Source organism: Drosophila eugracilis, unplaced genomic scaffold (assembly GCF_018153835.1).
Source record: "Drosophila eugracilis isolate 14026-0451.02 unplaced genomic scaffold, ASM1815383v1 contig_2147, whole genome shotgun sequence".
In the NCBI taxonomy this organism is placed as follows: Eukaryota; Metazoa; Arthropoda; class Insecta; order Diptera; family Drosophilidae; genus Drosophila; species Drosophila eugracilis.
Window position 1 is genome coordinate 433,278 of NW_024573030.1, and position 18,000 is coordinate 451,277.

An 18,000-nucleotide genomic window follows, 5' to 3' on the forward strand; every position below is an offset into this window, starting at 1 on the left:
AAATTATATTTAAGTTCAAATTGGCTCGGCGTTGCCAGACTAGCGGTCATCTTAACAGCGTGCTGTAAGGCGCACACTGTCAGCTGACATATGGCCATTTTTAGCACCTTTTGCGCTGACATTTGGACAAGAAAAAACAAGAAGAAGAAAAGGTGGAAATCATATGACTTGTCGATCGATAGAGAAAAAAGGTTGAATTTTCACCGTCGCTCCGTTTCGAACTGTACGCCCTTTGTCACACAATTCGCGCAACTTTCGGTCGAGCGAGAGCAGCCAAATCAAAAGGAATCCAGAAATCCAGTGGAATTCGACACCTTTTCAACTTCCAGCCAGCTCAACGTGTGTGTGTGCGTGTGTCATCAAGATGAACAGCTCGGGATTTATGTTCAACATCGATAATGGATATCTGGAGGGTCTGTGCCGGGGCTTCAAGTGCGGCATCCTCAAGCAGGCCGACTACCTGAACCTGGTGCAGTGCGAGACCTTGGAGGGTGAGTGGTTACCGCAGAGAACTCCATTGGAACCGAGTCCCCCATAGACCCCATTTTCCCACACGCCCCTGGGTCACATGACCAGCGATAACAGCGGCGTGCGTGTGTGTATGTATACATGCACTGCTGTTAATGTTTCATTGCGCCGGTGTGTGTAAGCTTGTCTTGTGATTTGTTGACGTTTTTCAACTGGTTTTTTATCTGGCCTCTGGTAATTTTTCCTGGATATTACAGATACCTTGATTCAGGGTCACTGAAGACTCAGGGTCACATAGAAGCCGTAAAACCCTTTTCCCAAGAGCTAACTCCAATGACTCGAAAAAATGATCTAGAACCAGCTCCCTGTTTGTAATTTACCTCATTTTACATGCATATCTATATGATATAAATCAAGAAAAAATGTGATATTTGTCCTGTAGAATATACTCGTAAATCTCATTTCCTGAGTCCTCACAGTTTCTATAAGGTCATCTAGTTTTATGATGGGCAGAGTGTCAAAATGGTATTTTAAATTTCATTTTCCTTTAACTTTACAGATCTCAAGCTGCATCTGCAGGGAACGGACTACGGCAGCTTCCTGGCTAACGAGCCATCACCCTTGTCGGTGTCTGTAATCGACGACAAGTTGCGCGAGAAGTTGGTCATCGAGTTCCAGCATATGCGAAACCATGCTGTCGAGCCGCTGTCCAACTTCCTGGACTTCATTACCTACGGCTATATGATCGACAACATCATCCTGCTGATCACCGGCACGCTGCACCAGCGTCCCATCTCCGAGCTGATCCCCAAGTGCCACCCACTGGGCAGCTTCGAGCAGATGGAAGCTATCCATGTGGCGTCCACGCCGGCGGAGCTGTACAACGCCGTCCTGGTGGACACGCCTCTGGCTCCCTTCTTCGTCGACTGCATTTCCGAGCAGGATCTGGATGAGATGAACATTGAGATCATTCGTAACACCCTCTACAAGGCTTATCTGGAGGCGTTCTACAACTTCTGCAAGAACATGGGCGGCGCCACCGCCGACGTTATGTGCGAGATCTTGGCTGTAAGTGGTTATTCAGAAAGAAAGGCATTTAAGAATCTTAACGAATTGCTTGGCTATTAAGTTTTTATATTCAGGCTTATAACTATGAGCAAGCAAAATGTTACCTATACCTTTCTTGTGTTATTTTAAATGATTAAATAATGATTATACTTTCCATTGCAGTTCGAGGCCGATCGTCGTGCAATCATCATTACCATCAATTCCTTTGGCACCGAGCTGTCCAAGGACGACCGTGCCAAGCTGTATCCCAACTGCGGCAAGATGTACCCCGATGGTCTAGCTGCTCTAGCTCGGGCTGACGACTACGAGCAGGTTAAGACCGTGGCTGAATATTACGCAGAGTACGCCGCTCTGTTCGACGGATCCGGCAACAATCCCGGTGACAAGACGCTAGAGGACAAGTTCTTCGAACACGAAGTCAAGCTGAATGTGTACGCTTTCTTGCAACAGTTCCACTTTGGAGTCTTCTACGCGTACCTCAAGCTCAAGGAGCAGGAGTGCCGCAACATCGTCTGGATCGCTGAGTGCGTCGCCCAGAAGCATCGCGCAAAGATCGACAACTACATACCCATCTTCTAAGCGAGCTAGATGATCGCTAACCATTTGGCATACAAATAATATTATACGTTTTTTTTTTTCCTGCCTTTCGATATGCGTTTTTTTTTTTGTTTGTCCCCTACCCTTGTTATTGAATTGTTTAATGTATATTATATTATGATACTGTGTCTGTATATTTGTATGTAGTTTTGTTGCGAGTATTATTGCCGGCCCAGGCAAACTTTTGTCAAGTGTTCAGACCCATACTTACAGATTTCTCCGATTCCGCCACTCCTCCCCCGATTGTTATCAATATTGGCCTATAGATAACTATATAATATGTATTTGGGAGACCCATAGTGTCCCTTCAGGGCTTCGTTTTTGTGTACATATGTATAATTATCGAACGGAACGAAAAAAGTTCAAATTGAATGTAGAGAAAGGAAAGAATCAGCACCATATGTTAACTACTATATAGAAAATGCATACTTATACAACAACTACATATGTGAATGATAAATCAATTATTAAAACATGTTTTCAAACATTCCCTTAAACGCTCTGTCTAATAACTTATTTATTTACCCATCTTATTCGCCCCGAACAATATGGAACTGCGATATTAGCTCTCTTGTGTATCGGCTTGAAAACTGCAATTCCCTGAAAGGAGAGAAATGAGAATGCTAAAGGCAAGTGTTCGTTAAAAAAAATCACTGTATTAGCTTAGGCGAAATAGTCTTATAGATGTCAATGAAGCGATCGCCTCTGATATTAACTCTCATGATTATTTTTTGCATAATCTAAAATGTTTTCCTTAAAATTTGACTTTAATACATATTTTCTCTTACGTCTGCAAGTCTTTTGGATGCTTCATTAGTCAAAGCTTAAAATGTCAATCGATTGGACAAATAATCACGGGTCGTTATGGGGTTACATAAAAATTGGATAAGACAAGACGTCAAACGAGTTGTTGTGTATCGAACGATTTCAAGTTTTTGCCGTAGAAAGCACATCTACTATCTCTTGAAAAATGTTTCTATTAAATTTATAAATGATTTTAAGCTGAGAAAATACTCAGATTTTGTTGTACAAATGTTTTTTTCTGGGACTTAAAAAAAATACTTGGTAATCTTTAATTTCCAGTTATACGAACTGGTTAATTCCTATTAGTCATCTTCTTTTAAATATCTTACGCACTTAAATGTGTATGATAAATGAGAATATGAATGACTGTCAGGATCGCTTTATATATTTTATACATTCCATAAATATGTCAGTTAAAACCGATCACGTAGCTTTAAGGTGTGGGGATGATCAAGGATGTATGATATTCTTTGTCTACCGGTGGAGTTCAAGGCTTGCATTCTCTCAAGGTGTGCACAACAGTATTACTCATCAGGGGAGCTCATAGCTAGACAAAGAAATCCTCTTTTGTAATCCATCATCAGGTTGATGAAAAATCACCCAACTTGTAACGAGGAAGAGGAAGGAGAGTCTGCGTGCACGCAAACTAAAAATGTGTAATTTATATATTAAATTATTTAGATCTTCTTTATGTTTCGATGATTTCTTGCTAATGGGCTAAAGATTTAAATTTTTTGGTTATATTTGGGAACTAGGGCCGTGCAACATTACGTTGCCTAACAGCTTCGGGCCAATTTAAGAAGAGCCTCATATGGAAATATAAGATCAGCTTCGTTAATTCAAAGTCAATAGGATATCTATATCATTTCTTTCTGTGTTGTGGGTTAATTGCATGCAGCGTGCTACGTGCTACGTGCCCATAGATCGGCGCATTACCGTTAGGCCTCTGCCATAAGTTTGGATCTTGGCCTAGTGCGTACTATAAGCTCTATACCATAGAGCAGGTGCCGCCTGCCGACGAACTGCCGCCGAAGAGCCCCGAACACGTTCGATGCGAAAAGAAAGCTGCCGCTGTTGTTGGTTCGATCAGCTGTGGCCCCAACCCGTGTAATCGCCCATAACTCGGCCTGGTGGCTCCAAGTCCGCGCAGTCGAGTTCCGCGTCCCCGAGCGTTGAGTTCAGTCTTCTTCAGTCTTATAAAATAGCAGCCTTGGCCCTAGATTTCCTAGCAAAGCGGGAAAATCAACCATCATCTATCTTTCAACACGCGCGCAAAGTTAAAACCTTTATAATTTTTTTTTTCACGGAGTGCCTTAGTTTTTTTTGTGTTCCAAGTGCAATACGGAAGTGTGTCCGGGAGTAGCAGCTATAAAATTATTGACCACAGGATACCAGGATAAAAAAGTCATAGGTAAATGATATTTACAAAAAGGTGAAACACGGTCGACACTCAAGTGGGCCAATAATGATGAGCAATGGAGTTGGAAAAACCAAAGCCAAAGGCAGCCAAAGTGGCAATTGCACGTAAAAGTCGCCAGTCGCCAGTCGGCGTTTGGAATTGTGGAATTGTGTCAACCAGTTTGGCCCCCACTTTAGCCAGTATACTTGCGAGTATATCCCCTCAAACACCCGCCGCTCCGAACTCTCCAGATCTCCATCTATGTTGCTGGCCATCCGCTTCTGTGCGTTCTTCTTCTCCTTGTCATTAACTTATTTGAATTTGGCAAAACAAAAGAAACACGTTGAGCGTTCGAGTTCTTCGTTTTACTTTCTACAACCCATCACCATCAACATCGCCGCATTCTTCGCCGTCCGCCGACTGCCGTCCGTCGCCTGTTGTCCAATGTCCAAAGTCTCAGGTGCTGGAAAGTGGAACTGTCTGTTTGATTGTTGACCAGCTGGTCCAAAAAAACCAACTTTTTGTTCAGGTGGTTGATCTTGGCCAAGAGAAGCGTAAAGGCTGCGCCGGGTAATTGATGCTCAAAGCCAGCTGGATAACAGCGGGTAGCTGGTCTTCTACCAAAAAGCAATCTTTTGTTTTTTTTTTATTCATATCTGATTATTACTTTATTCATAAAGAAACCGCATTATCTTCAATATCATTTAATCCTTTATGAAAAAGACTTTCAAGCCATTATTATTATGCTCTTAGTATTTGATTATTAAGCTTTAACCAAGCAAGCAATTTGAAAAGATAAAATTGGGAAATATATTATCTTAAATAAAGGGATTCGAATCTAAGTGTATAGCTCCTAAACAAAGTACCAACTTCAAAATTAAACTCTTTGCCTTTGCCTTTGTATCGAACTGAACGCTGGAATCCGAGGTTTCCCAGCTCAAAGCTGGCTAATTTTCTGGTCCATCGGGTCAGCCTTGACCGGAAATACCGACCGCTTTCCTCTTTCCACTTTTGTTCACCCACGCCCATGGCAAACACAAAATTTCACCGTTGGCTGCATTAAAGAACTTAACCTTAATTTTGGCATAGGTCTCCCGACATGGTCATCATTATTATGGTAACTTTGATTTTAACCTCCTCTTCGCTTTGTATTATCGTTGATGTTGTTACTGTTGTTGTTGCCCACCGATTTCACCTACACACAGGCAGAAGAAAGTGGTAAGCACACACACACACACACACAGGCAGTGAAGAAACACAAAAACAAAAAACACAAATCAGGCAGAAAAATCTCACAGCAGCCGAAAAAAAAAAAACAAAAAATTATGCAAATTTCTTTAGGCTTTATACGACGACCGTGTGCATGGGGTTATATAAACCACACTAAAGGATGTAAAAGTCTAACAAACTGTTTAGCATAATCGAAGCTCGCTGGTTTCATAATCACCGACCGTGGATTGGGAGCACAGATGCCATAGCATCCAAAATCAAAATCGAAAAAAAGGAAAAGAAAAGAAATATATAAACAAGAAATTATAATGGGCATGCGAGACAAAAAAAAAAACCCACAAAAATTAAGGTTTTTTTTTCTTGGAATTTTTTGCATCACTCTTACACTTTCGCTGCCGCACTGAATAATTAACAGTTCGATATCGATTTCGATGAGCAAGCCCCCCTCCGCCTAAAAGAAAAAATCAAAAATAAATATCAGATTGTGTTATGATAATTTCGGACACAAGAAGAAGAAAAAACACTACCACACACTGTCTCACTTTCTATTTTCCTATGCGTTTAATAATTAATTAATGCTAATAACTTTTCACAACCGTTATAATTTATTGACAAAATTCGAAAATGCTTGAAAACAAACAAAAAGTGGGAGTGAGAGAGGGGCCCAATACACGTGGACCTATATATATATATATATATATATTAATTTCGGTTTTCGTTTCCAAATGCGATATGCAAATTAGGGCCCGAAACTGGACTTTCGTGGGCCCCGATTACGTATTGGAATTTTTGTTTGACCCCTGGTGAAATTATTAAGAAGTTAAATAGTTTACATGGCCAAAAATATCAGAGTATTTAAAATTGGGAAAAAAAAACCAAAATAGTAAAAAAGGGTTCATAAAAATTTCATTAAAAAAGATAATATTATTGTATGGCTTAACCTTTTAAGCATCTATATATGCTTGCCCATTTAATCTTAGCCATGTCGGCTAACCATGATTATGGTCAAATTACTACCGACTGTCATCGGTATTGGTCACAGTTAACATAATAATATTGCTATTGCCAATGCCACTGCCACTGGCGTTATTATTACGGACATTCATTCTCGGTCTTGGACTTGTATCGAGACTTTGTGCCACGGCCATATTTGGCCATACACACTTTCTTTGACCAAATAGCCCACCACCAACTGGGTCACAAATGGTGTTTGTTGTTCCACCCAAGCGGAAGGTCATCAATGGAATGGAATGTCCAGATACCGCAACATATCACGCTGTTAGGCCACGTACTATTTAAGAGGGCCAAGAAAAACCGAGAAAAACAAGGAGGCGGTACACAGAAAAATGAAAGTGGAACAAAGTGGCTGTGGAGCAGGTTCAAACTGGTCGGTCAGATATTTCTGGATTTATGTATATTATTTACCGTTCCCAGACAGAAATGATGGAAATGAAAATGATGTAAGGAAATGGGCATCATTAGGTTGGGTAGCCAAGTAACGCAGATAATACTCGGCAATAAGCCAGTTATAGTAGCATGGATTATCATCATCTCATGTTGCCATTCAAAATTACATAAAATCTTCTGGGAAGACATAATGTATGAAAGGAAATATGCATATATACGAGTGAAGGTGGTGCTGCAGGGTTTTGAACAGGAAATTTTTTCTTAATGGCCACTAAACTAAATCTGGTAAATTTAAATCAAAATATAAATGTTGTATGCATTTTGAAATACTTGCTCTACTACTACTGTTCTAATGCCTTAATTAATATCTGGATCAGTATATGAATAACTTTTATAGATTCCTTATACAAAGTTTATCGTTTAAGATGAATATGTATCTTAGAACTAGAAGGTCTTGTCCACACCTTGCTGCTGCCTTAACCGTTATACATATTTATTGAAAAATAGTTCTGCTCTTGTCTGAACCTTTTGGGTTTCTCCGCCAGTTGAGCTCCAGTTAAGAGCCGCTAATTGATTTGAACATCTTGGGGCGCTCTGCTCCCTTACTCCTCCCTACCTCCTCCTGCCATCAAGCACTTGAGGTAAATGAGTCAATAGCTGAAATTTCACTTTGCCGACGGTGACTCCCCCTGCCACCCCAAAAATAAAAAACACAAGAGCCAAGTTTGAGTTGGCAACGAGCTCCAACTTGTTGGCTCTTCCGAAATGAATGAATTTCAAAGTGGATGATGATGGTATATATCTACAAACATGCATACTCGTATATATGCATGGCGGCTATTCTAATAAGCCTAACCCAAATCGTCAATTAAATAACTTTACGGAGAGATTTCACTCTCGTTTTTTGTCTCTTCGCGGTCTATTGTTATATTCGGGCTTTTTTCTTTCTTTTTTAGTATTCAAAGCCATTGATTTTCGGTGTTAATTTGTTTACTTTGCATTTGAAAAGAAATTAAGAGAAGCAGAGACCGAGATGAAAACGAATCGGGTAGCAAAAGAAGTGAAAGAAATTATGTCAATATTTATTTAAATTCATTTCTTTTGCAAAATACGAGGCGGACAAAAAAAAAAAAAAAATAACACAACAAAAAATAAATAAAGTGGAGGAAGAATGCGGTGAAATTTAATCGTTGGCCACTTGAAAGCGATTTCCGAGCTGTTGACTTTTGGAATACCTCTTGGTTTTTGTACCCACCTTCCTCGACCGCTCCACTTTGATTTCGATTTCGAATTCCGATTCGGATGCGAATTCTGCCTACGCAGAAAAAAAAACAAATTGTTTTTCCCATTTATTTGAATAATTTGTTGGTTTGTGAAAGAGTAGTTTGCTTTTTTAAGATTAAAGCTTCGATATGTAAAAAAAAAGTGTGTTTCAAAAACATTTTTTAAAAAAATGAAAGTTAATTACCAAAAATATCTTTTAAGAAACTTTTTAGTTCTCAAAAAAATTACTAGTTTGTAGCTAAAAAATATGCTTAAAATAGAATACTTTCTTTTTGATTAATCGATTTTTTATAGATATCGAAATTTATAGGCAAGTCAACTTGAAATTGTTTTGTTGATTTTTAATCTTAGTACGCATTTCTCTTTATTCAAATATCTTGCTATATTTTGCTATATTGTTTAACTTGCTCAATTCCAGTTCCCTATCAAGATGACCAGCACTAGTAACATGTTGCTCATGCTGCTTCTGGTGGCCAGTGCCTGCGTTCTTCAAATAGAGGGCAAGACTATCTTTAGACGCACGGACAAGATTTCGGAGAACTTTAAGCAATTGGATCTGCCGCCAGAGGAAATCGATCCGAATGTTGCCCCACCAGAATCGGAGCCACCCAAAGTCGAGGATTTGGCTGATGCCGTAAGTCCAGCTTCAGTGATCGATGAGAGTGTCAATGAGATTGCCAGCGGAGATGTAGAGACCCCGAATGCTGTGGCTTCTGTCCCAGAAGTGGCAGTTCCCGAAGCCGCTGTTGCTGAAGCTGCAGCTGCTCCAGCGGTAGCCACCACCTTGGCCGCCAAGCCGACTACTGCTCCCACCACCACAGCTCAGCCTGAGAATCCCATCAGCAAGTTCTGCAAATGTACGGAAACCCACTGCGATTGCTGCCGGAAATTTGGATTGCCATTGCTGTCCACCAGGCCAGGTTGTGCAAAGATTGCCTTTTTGGGAAACGATGAGATGAACGTGTCCTTGAAATACGGCGACATCACTTTGGCCTCGCGTCGCATTTCCACCAAGCGGTCTCGTCCAATATGCGTGGGCCTTCCTGGCGGTGATACTGAGTTCTGCGGCAAGGTATACGGTCTGTCCCGTTCCAAGGATTCTAAGGACTTCAAGGCCTGTCTGGCCTTCGAATTGCGTGCCGACGAAGAGGTTGAGGCTTCGCTGCGTGTCTCCTGTTTCAAGTTTGGACCGGAAGGTCTCCGAGTGGCAGAGGCGGAGCCATTCCCTGCAGGTTCGGATGATGATGATGATGACGATGATGACATCTTTGGATTTGCAGGTAAGCTGGTGTGATTTGGCTTTTCCTGAAAAACCTTCGGACTGAATTTACGTATACTTAATTTTTACTCCATTATAAGACTACTAGAATATCATCTTTTAACAATCATTAGCGAGTGCAAATCTAGATCCCTTTGAATGTTTAAATTCCTGACATCAAATATTTTAAACCAATTTTGTATATTTTTCCAGCTGGTGGCGACGATGACGAGGAGGATGAGGAAGACTATGACAGCGATGCGGATGCAGACACCGATGACGACGATGACACCGAGGACTATGCCGATGATGATGAGGCCGAGGCGCCCGAGGATGCCGACTACGGTGGCTTCAGTTTAGCCGGACTTCTGGATGAGCTCGATGACGACGAAGATGAGAAGCCGGCGAAGAAGCCAGCGGTTACGGCTGCCGTGGATCAAACCCGTGAGCATGTGAGTGCCGATGATCAGACGACATCGACCACTGACCAGGTGCAGAGCAAGGACGATTCCGGAGCTGCTGTTGGTGAGACTGCTGTAGCTGCTGCTGCTGCTGCTCCAATTGAAGGAGAAGTAATCGCAGCCGTTACTCCGGCACCCGCTGCAGCTGTCGATGATTCCACCACGCCCAAGTCCAAAAAGTCCAAGAAAACGAAAAAGAACAAGAAGAAGAAGGCCGCCGCAGAGGCGACGGACGAGACAGGATTTGCCTATGAGCTGCTCAATGGCATCCTGGATTTTTTCAACTGAGCGGCCAGCGCGAGTTTGCCAACATGCTAGGCAACAGTGTAAATACTTTGTACCGCCGCAGCTGGTCGGAGAAATATAGTTTGTAGTGCGTAGTGCTTAAGGGTCCCCTGAAAATTTCATTTATTTATTTCGATCCAATAATTTATTTTTTGTAATTTATAACGAATAAAAAGTCGAAAATGTACAACCCAAATGCAGAATGTTTTTGATTTTCTCCGCTTCATTTACATCTAAATCGGAATCGGCTGGACATTTCCGGTTTTTGCAGTTTCGGACACATTTTGCGGTCGATTTTTGTTAGGTATTCCGTTCTGTGATAAAATTCTTCCTCCCATTTGATTAGATTTAATTTGCATTGAAACTCCAATTGCATTATGAAATTAGCCGCAGGTTGGGCTGAAGTTGACATGATGTACAATAAAGGCATGTTCTTACCAGAACTTAAATTCGTTCGCCACAAATCACAAGAGATGCTTCTTAGATGTATGAGACCATAAGACTTACATTTAGCTAACAAATTTCCTTGACCAGAAAGCCGATGTCTGAAAAAGCCACAAAGAAACTGCACTGTAACATATGGAAACATAGAGACTTCCAATCTTTTAAAGCCTTTAATCTCCGGATAACGCTATTTTTTGACTTATTTTTTTTTTTTACGAATCCAAACGTTTTTTTTTATCCATAATACTTATCTGCGTCTTAATTAAAATGATTGTGGCTTTTTTAATTCAGCATAGACCATCGAAGCAGCATAATTAATGTTTTCCATCAAGCTATTGCCACCCCTTTTATTTTTCCCTAGGTCCCGTCGTCGCTGGTATTTTGATTAGTCATTTATGGAGCCCACTTGCTACCACTTCCACGGGCAGAGGAATCCCAACTAAGCCGCAAAATAAAGCATTTTTGGAAGTCGAGGCGCTACATTGATTAAGTGCCGGACCATTTGTCAAATTCCTGGAAGAAGTAACTTTTAATTGGAAACTATGCGTTGCAGTTATGTGGCGAGGCGTGATGAAATCCTTTGGCATCTCTTAAAGTCCCTGGGCCTTGGCCTTAATTAGCAAGGAGAGAGCAGCCTGCGAAATTCCCATTTTCACTTTCTTCCATCCCTTCCCAAATTAAAAGACTTGCGATTAATGCAGATATAAGCTGTAATTAAATTGTACACGTAGAGTAAAATATTTGAATTCAATTTGATTGAATCAAAGTTTCAAAAAAAAAAAAAAAAATTGTTTCATGAATTACAAATGCATATAGCATACGTACTAAATGGTGGTAATTTACATATACATATGTAAGTATTTCCACATGGAACCATCATTGCCTTTGCTTACCTAAAATCAATTGCTTTGCTCGGAAACTTTGAAATCCCTCGGAATTATTATGGGAAAAGCAAATTATATCGTATGTCACTTTAAATACGAATATAAATACAAGTAGAGCTTTTTTACACACACATATCATAAACTTTTAACGTACATCAAAAAATGTTTAGGTATTTATTCGTGAGTGTGTGTGTGTGTGAATGTCTGTGTATATTCGTGTATAATATAATCTCAACTACAGTATCTTTTTGATTTGTATACAATTTTGTAAGTTAAAAAAAGTGATTCCTTAAGGGAAATGTAACTTAATGTATTGTTTCACGTATTTTGATTTTAAAGCGAACGGAGCGAAGATGGGAAGTATAGATGGAGAAGTTTGACAAACTATAAAAGGCTGATAGTAGGTAGGAAAACACCTTTTTTGTTTGCTACAACTAAACCTCCGTACGGGTATCACATTTAAATGATATATATAAGAAAATGTTAACCATTAGTCAAATGGATTCCCATTAAAATGCCGCTGAACGAGCCAGAAATTCGTATAAAGTTTGGTTCAACTTAACTTATTGCACCCAAATGGCACAGAGTAAAACTTGTGTGTAAATATTCCATCGTGTATAGTTTGTACACATATATGTATGTATAATAGGGGTATATAATCATATATATATATAAGATATATTCAAGTAGTTGTGTGTATATATTCAATCTTATTCAACCGATAGGTTATAGAATTTGTAAATGTATTCTTAAATTACCGTGTCAAATAGTGTACGCAAAATGTTTTGGTGAAATGGAATTCAGGTTGTCAGGTTATATGCGTGTGTGTTTACTTTGTTTTCCACATTTCCAGATCAGGGATATATATATATATGTATATATATGGTGATGTTTTTGGAGGAGCAGTAAAATCAGTCTCGATTTTGAAGTAGTAGGTAGTGTGGGTTGAGTTCCGAAGTAATTCTGTCCGTAAAAGTGTCAAGTTCGAGTCTACCTAGGTTTTAAGGTTCGTTCCCTTTCTGACCCGGCTTCATGTTTAGTTTTTTCCTTCTGCCCCTTCTCATTTTGAATTAAGGTTACCCTTTGATTCTTATTCCGTTTACTAGATATGCTAGATATATCTCTAAAACCTCTCTAGGTGTACTAGACTCTTTGAGCTGATTTGGTTATAGCAATTGCTCTTTTTTTTTAAGTTGACAATGGTTAAGTAAACTATTTATATTTCGGAAAAAAAAACACGAAAAAGGTTCGGTGAATGTTGTGTCATTTGTGATGGCTTCACTTGCATCTCCCAAGACTCAACCGTAGTTCATTCACAATTCGTTGTTCCGTTCACTTATTGTTTTTTCTAAAACCAATTTTAAACATATTTTTTGTCCATTCCCAGCTTTTTTAGTTCGGTAGAAGTTTTGATCAAGCTTGGCCAAAGTACTTTTGTACGTACATGGCAAATAAGTCACCTTCTCCACTTTTCTTTTAACATTTTCCCCTAAATACATTCAACGTCTTCTTAGTTTTCTTGTTTTTTGTTTTTTTGAGCAATACAATTTACCATTCTTGGCCTGCATTTTCCATATTTTTCAATTGTTTGACGTGAGTATGTGCGAGGGGAGTTCTGTGCGACTGAGTGTGTACATTTATTCAATTCGTTTAAGTTTTTTTTTGTATTTCTTCACTTTGTTGTTGACTTTGTGTAGGAAAGACTTTTGTTGGTACTGTCGCTTGTGCATACAGGCCAAAAATAATGGGGGAAACTTTAGGTTTACTCTTGGTTCTCTTTTGTGTGTTCGTTCGGTTATTTTAACCTGCCTTTCTCGATACGAATAAAAACCTCTAACAGGTAATAACTACCACGATTTAATTTGGTTTACCAACATAAAAAAAAACAAAACCAATGTCCTTGTAAACTGATGTAAAGAGAAACAAGGTTGTAACTTAATAGAGAACTTATAATCTTTGAGTGACCAAATGAGATTTTGGTGGGTCTTAAAATTTCATTGATTTTATGAAAAAAAGCTAATGTTAAGAAAACTTGCTGTACTTTGGCATTTCTTTTTCTGCTTTATAGAGAACCTTTAGCCTGTGTAATTTGCGATAGCTTGTGATGTGTTGGTAGCTGCTAAGAGATTTCCAAGACCACCCACGATTTCAATGCTGGTTCCTTTTGCGAGAGACAGTTATGCGAGCTTTGGTTAAGCTCATTATGGTTTTTGCTCGACTGCCTTGAGTTCCATCGACAGACAGAACTGAAAAGGGTGGCTAGAGGCGTGGATATATTTTCTTCTATTTTTCCTTTTTTGTATTTTTATTTCGTTTTAGCATTTTATGAGACATTTCATTTGACATAAATAGTTGCGCTTTTTCTTGTGTGATTTCGCTTAATGCGGGCGCATGTTACATTGATAATGGTTATTTAGTTAATATTGAATATATTTTTTGTGTGTAATATGTTGCCAGCTCTGGGTCAGTTACTGTTCGGTAATAATCAATTTTTTTGCTCATTATCTCTGGATTCTCTTGCAAATTAATTTAAATTTCATTCACTGCTCAATACTATAAGTTCTTAGATTCTTTCCCTTTTGCGAAACTACTTCCAAATAACAAATTTTTGACTCTGTCAGCAGAGATTATCCAACCAAGTTAAGGTATTTTGTATTTTAAAAAGGTTATAGTACGGTTGCTATTGAGGAGCCCAGAATATCTAACAGTTATACCTACTTTGGCTGACCCTATATATTCTATATTTTGATGTATCTTAACCTTTGTTCTTAGGCTTCCTGTAACTGTGTTCGTTCGTGCTTGTGATCTTTGTGTATTTTCGGTATTTCTTTTACCACACAACATCCAGAAGTGTAAAATACTTATTTGTCTATTTCTCGATTAGAGGCGCCAAAAAAACAAAAATGTTTTTATTAAAAATAAAAACTTGGCGCTAGACATTTATATTTAAAAAATGTTATATGGTAGTTCAGCAAAAGCTAAACGAGCAGCAGGGCCAAAGGTGCACCACTTACAAAAAGCTCTCACATTGCGTATATAGTAAGTTGTTGTAAAACATATATAGAAGAAACAATTTTTATATATTAGTAATACCTCTTAAAATGGGTAATGGAAGGGTCTAGTGAAGAAGCAACTATAGGAGTATCACAAAGAAATTTATATGTTAAAAAAAAAACAAAACTATTTAAATATATATATGTGTGTGTGTCCAATATGGTAAGAGGTGTTAAAATATTTGAGCAATTAAGCTGGACTGTTGGCACCATGAAATCGAATTTCATTTAAAAAGCGTGCCATAATAAAGTTTTGCAATATTGTGGAGAATTTTGTACTGCTCTTTTGGTTATTTTTTGTTTTTGTATATTTCTTTAACCTGTATTCATTTTTGTTTAATCAGAATGTATTTAAAAAAACAAAATATGTCCATGTTTCTGCGTTTTTCAATATCTTTTTGGTACTCATTCGTATTCAGCTATTCTTCATATTTGTCATATAATAAAAATATGTGAGCTTGAAACTCGTCGGAAACCACGCGTTTAATCATGACAAGAAACCACAAGCAAAAACCAAATAACAAAATGAAATGCATTATTTTGCTTTTCTCTCCTTTCAGATATATGTATATATTGCCTTTGCGGTTGTTTTCCGTTCCTGAAAGTAAGTACCACTCAAAACAAAGCCCCTGCGTCCGTCTTTTTTTTCGGATTCCTATTTGTTCTGAATTATTAATTTTTTCTGCTGTCCTTTGGATAGTATTCAATTTTGCATTTGCATAAAACGTGCTTACCCCTGGTTTGAATGTTTTTTTTTTTTTTTTTTTTTCGATTTTTGGATTTTGTAAAATATGCTGATCAATACTTTTTTTGGTTGGTTAAAAGAAAAATTATTGTCTGCATTTGCAGCGCCACCTACCGGTTGGTTTCGGTCTGTTGGGTAGTTGCTTTTACGTGTTTTATACAACGATCAGCCTTATGGAAATTTCTAGACGTTTGAAATCACTTATAAATGTTGCCAAAAGTCGGCTACAATATACTCTGAAAATAGCAAGAATAAAATATAGCTCACCTTTAGTTACGTTTTTTTCGAGTGGTTTTAAATCTCTAGAGATTTCGTTTGGCTTACAAAAATTGCATCTAAATTTCAGTTGGTATACTTTTTGCTTGAATCAATTACAGTTTTTCATCTCAAAAGTAATAAATGTTGACTTCTGCTATTGCCTGTTGATCTTATAAACAGATGATGTCCCTGTAGTTTCTTTCGTTTTCGTTAAGGTTTTTGTAATATATGGAACTGAATAACTTCCTCTCACATGCTGACTCCCTGCATTCCCTACACTTTCGTTATTGACTCCACCTCCTCGGTTTGCGCTGCTATAGTTCGTTGTGCCTGCTCTCCTGGTCTCTGGTTTCTTTAGGATTTTATACTGCTACTGCTTCTACACTTACTCCTACACCTATTCCTGCTTCTTGGTAATGCTCCTCCTCTATATATGCCATCTATGTACATTCAGTCTCTATGCTTCCTACTTTCTACACTTCCTTCTCCTCTTAACTGCTTAGATCACGAAGAGATCACTGCAGCTGGAGGAGTTGCGCCGCTTAAGGCTGATGGACTTCTTAAAGCGCAACACCGACGATATGAATACCTTGGTGCGGGCGGTCAGTTTCTTGACAACCTTGCGATTACACGTATTCCGTCGGCCATCCTCGACGACACCATCCTCGCCAGCCTCCTCGTCCTCGCTCTCAGCCAGACCACCGTTTCTATCCCCAAAACGATCCTCCGCCGCCAATCGCCCCTCCAATTGCAAATCATCCATCGCCCGGAGTTGATAGCGTCGCTGTAATTCTGCGGCCGCATCCGCTGCTGCAGATGTGGAAACGCCGCCGTCAAACGAACGACGTTTGCGAAATGGACGACGATGACGTATAGTGGCCGCGAGCATATTGAATTTGCTCAACTGGGATGTCTTCACCACATCCTCGTCGTCGTCCACCTCGCTCTCCCCCATCTTCAGTATGCTCTCCAGGTTCAAGGGTTTGCGATTGGGATTCTCGATTCGCGATCGACTGGCCCTCGATGTGCTAGGCACTCCGTCCGGATCGTTGTTTTCGTCGTCGTTCTGCAATCTCTCCGACAATCCGCCATCGAAGATCTCCTCGTCCCCCTGGCATATGCTCATCTGTCGCACCATTCGACGGGATTGCAAGTGCATGCCGCGATGCTTCTGTATCGTACTCTGGAGATTTAAACGTTGCAGCTCCAATTCCGTTAACAATCGCAAACGCTGCGGATTGAGCTTGACCTGGGCTACAATACCAACCAAGAGTTCGTCCACATTGTGATCCAATCCGGAAGAGGTCTCGATAAATTTGCAAGCAATATCTTTGGCCACTTTGCGACCCACTGAAGGTTAGCGGAATATTAGAAAGAAAAGTTATGAAAAGGTTTGAGAGCATGAAGTATGAAATATGCAATTCTGCTGACCAACTGGATTAGTTTTCAAAAATCTTTGAAATAGAGAAAGACTATATTAATCTTTATAAACAATCCACTTAGTCCAGCCAGTTAATCAGATCATAGGGTATGTATAATATATACTAGCTAGTACTCACTTTGACGCGTAACGACGCGATGTCGCTGCAAATCTGTTTTGTTGGCCACCAGGATGGCTCCGCGGGACAAGAGCATTTCGTTCTCCTTGAGATACTGTAGGACTCGCTCGGCTGCTGCGAAAGTGTTTCGATCTATCACAGAGTAGACCACCACGAATAGGTCGATGTTGTAGGTGGCGCAGAAAGCCTCCGTCTAAAAGGGGCCAACACAAATTTGTGGCAAGGAAGAAACAAAAAAAAAAAAAAAAAAAAAAAAAGTAGAAACAAAATGAGAGATGAACCATATGGTGCAGAAAAGTAGGCTACGAAAAAATCGTTTTAATGAAATTTCCAAGCGGGCAATGGGAGTGGAATAAGCTGGACAGTGGGTTGTAGTTGGTAGGATGGGATTGGGAGGGGACTACCACCATCCACTCGAGAATGAGACGTGCCTTCTAGGTTCATGTGAGACGCTTGGCTGGGCGCCTTTCACAGCTGAGACAACTGACCTTGGTTAGACTAAAGACTTAAAGCTCCTCGCAAGTAGTTAGCACCAAAATGTAATTTCTGAAAATCAAGGGGTTTTTAGGACATGTAGAATTTTTTAATTATTTACCCAAATCAGCTTTAAGCTGTATACACTTCCTATTATTTGAAATATAAAACCTTTTAAGTTAAAAACATTTAGTAAAATGATTTTCAAGCAGGTTGACTGCGTTTAATTTGTGTTAATTAGTATTCCTAGCAAACAAAAAATATAAATGAAGTGAGTGAGAGAGATGTGTCCAAGAAAACATTTGATTAACTTTTAAAGGGA

At 39.4% G+C, this 18,000-nt stretch overlaps 3 protein-coding genes across 11 annotated transcripts in view; 2 read left to right on the forward strand and 1 right to left on the reverse strand.

The window, feature by feature from the left end:
• The first annotated feature begins 127 nt into the window (after nt 1-127).
• Nucleotides 128-2,630, forward strand: LOC108110396 (V-type proton ATPase subunit d 1). Its single transcript, XM_017219456.2, has 3 exons — nt 128-491; nt 1,028-1,536; nt 1,699-2,630. The coding sequence occupies exons 1-3, from the start codon at nt 365-367 to the stop codon at nt 2,113-2,115; spliced, it is 1,053 nt and encodes a 350-aa protein (XP_017074945.1). The 5' UTR covers nt 128-364; the 3' UTR covers nt 2,116-2,630.
• A 1,434-nt stretch (nt 2,631-4,064) lies between these two features.
• Nucleotides 4,065-10,457, forward strand: LOC108110392. The gene is made up of 3 exons (XM_017219447.1): nt 4,065-4,348; nt 8,676-9,537; nt 9,729-10,457. Exons 2-3 carry the CDS (start codon nt 8,688-8,690, stop codon nt 10,262-10,264), a joined length of 1,386 nt encoding a protein of 461 aa, XP_017074936.1. The 5' UTR covers nt 4,065-4,348; nt 8,676-8,687; the 3' UTR covers nt 10,265-10,457.
• A 714-nt stretch (nt 10,458-11,171) lies between these two features.
• Nucleotides 11,172-18,000, reverse strand: part of LOC108110389 — a 45,262-nt gene continuing 38,433 nt past the window's right edge. For 5 of the 9 annotated variants that reach the window (XM_017219437.2, XM_017219436.2, XM_017219443.2 and 2 more), the window contains 2 exons: nt 17,205-17,397; nt 11,172-16,995 (listed from right to left, as the gene is read on the reverse strand). In XM_017219437.2, the coding sequence (XP_017074926.1) occupies nt 16,145-16,995; nt 17,205-17,397 (1,044 nt within the window). In that variant the 3' untranslated portion in view covers nt 11,172-16,144. The remainder of the gene's footprint in view (nt 16,996-17,204; nt 17,398-18,000) is intronic. The other 4 variants (XM_017219445.2, XM_017219442.2, XM_017219440.2 and 1 more) reach the window with 2 other exon arrangements.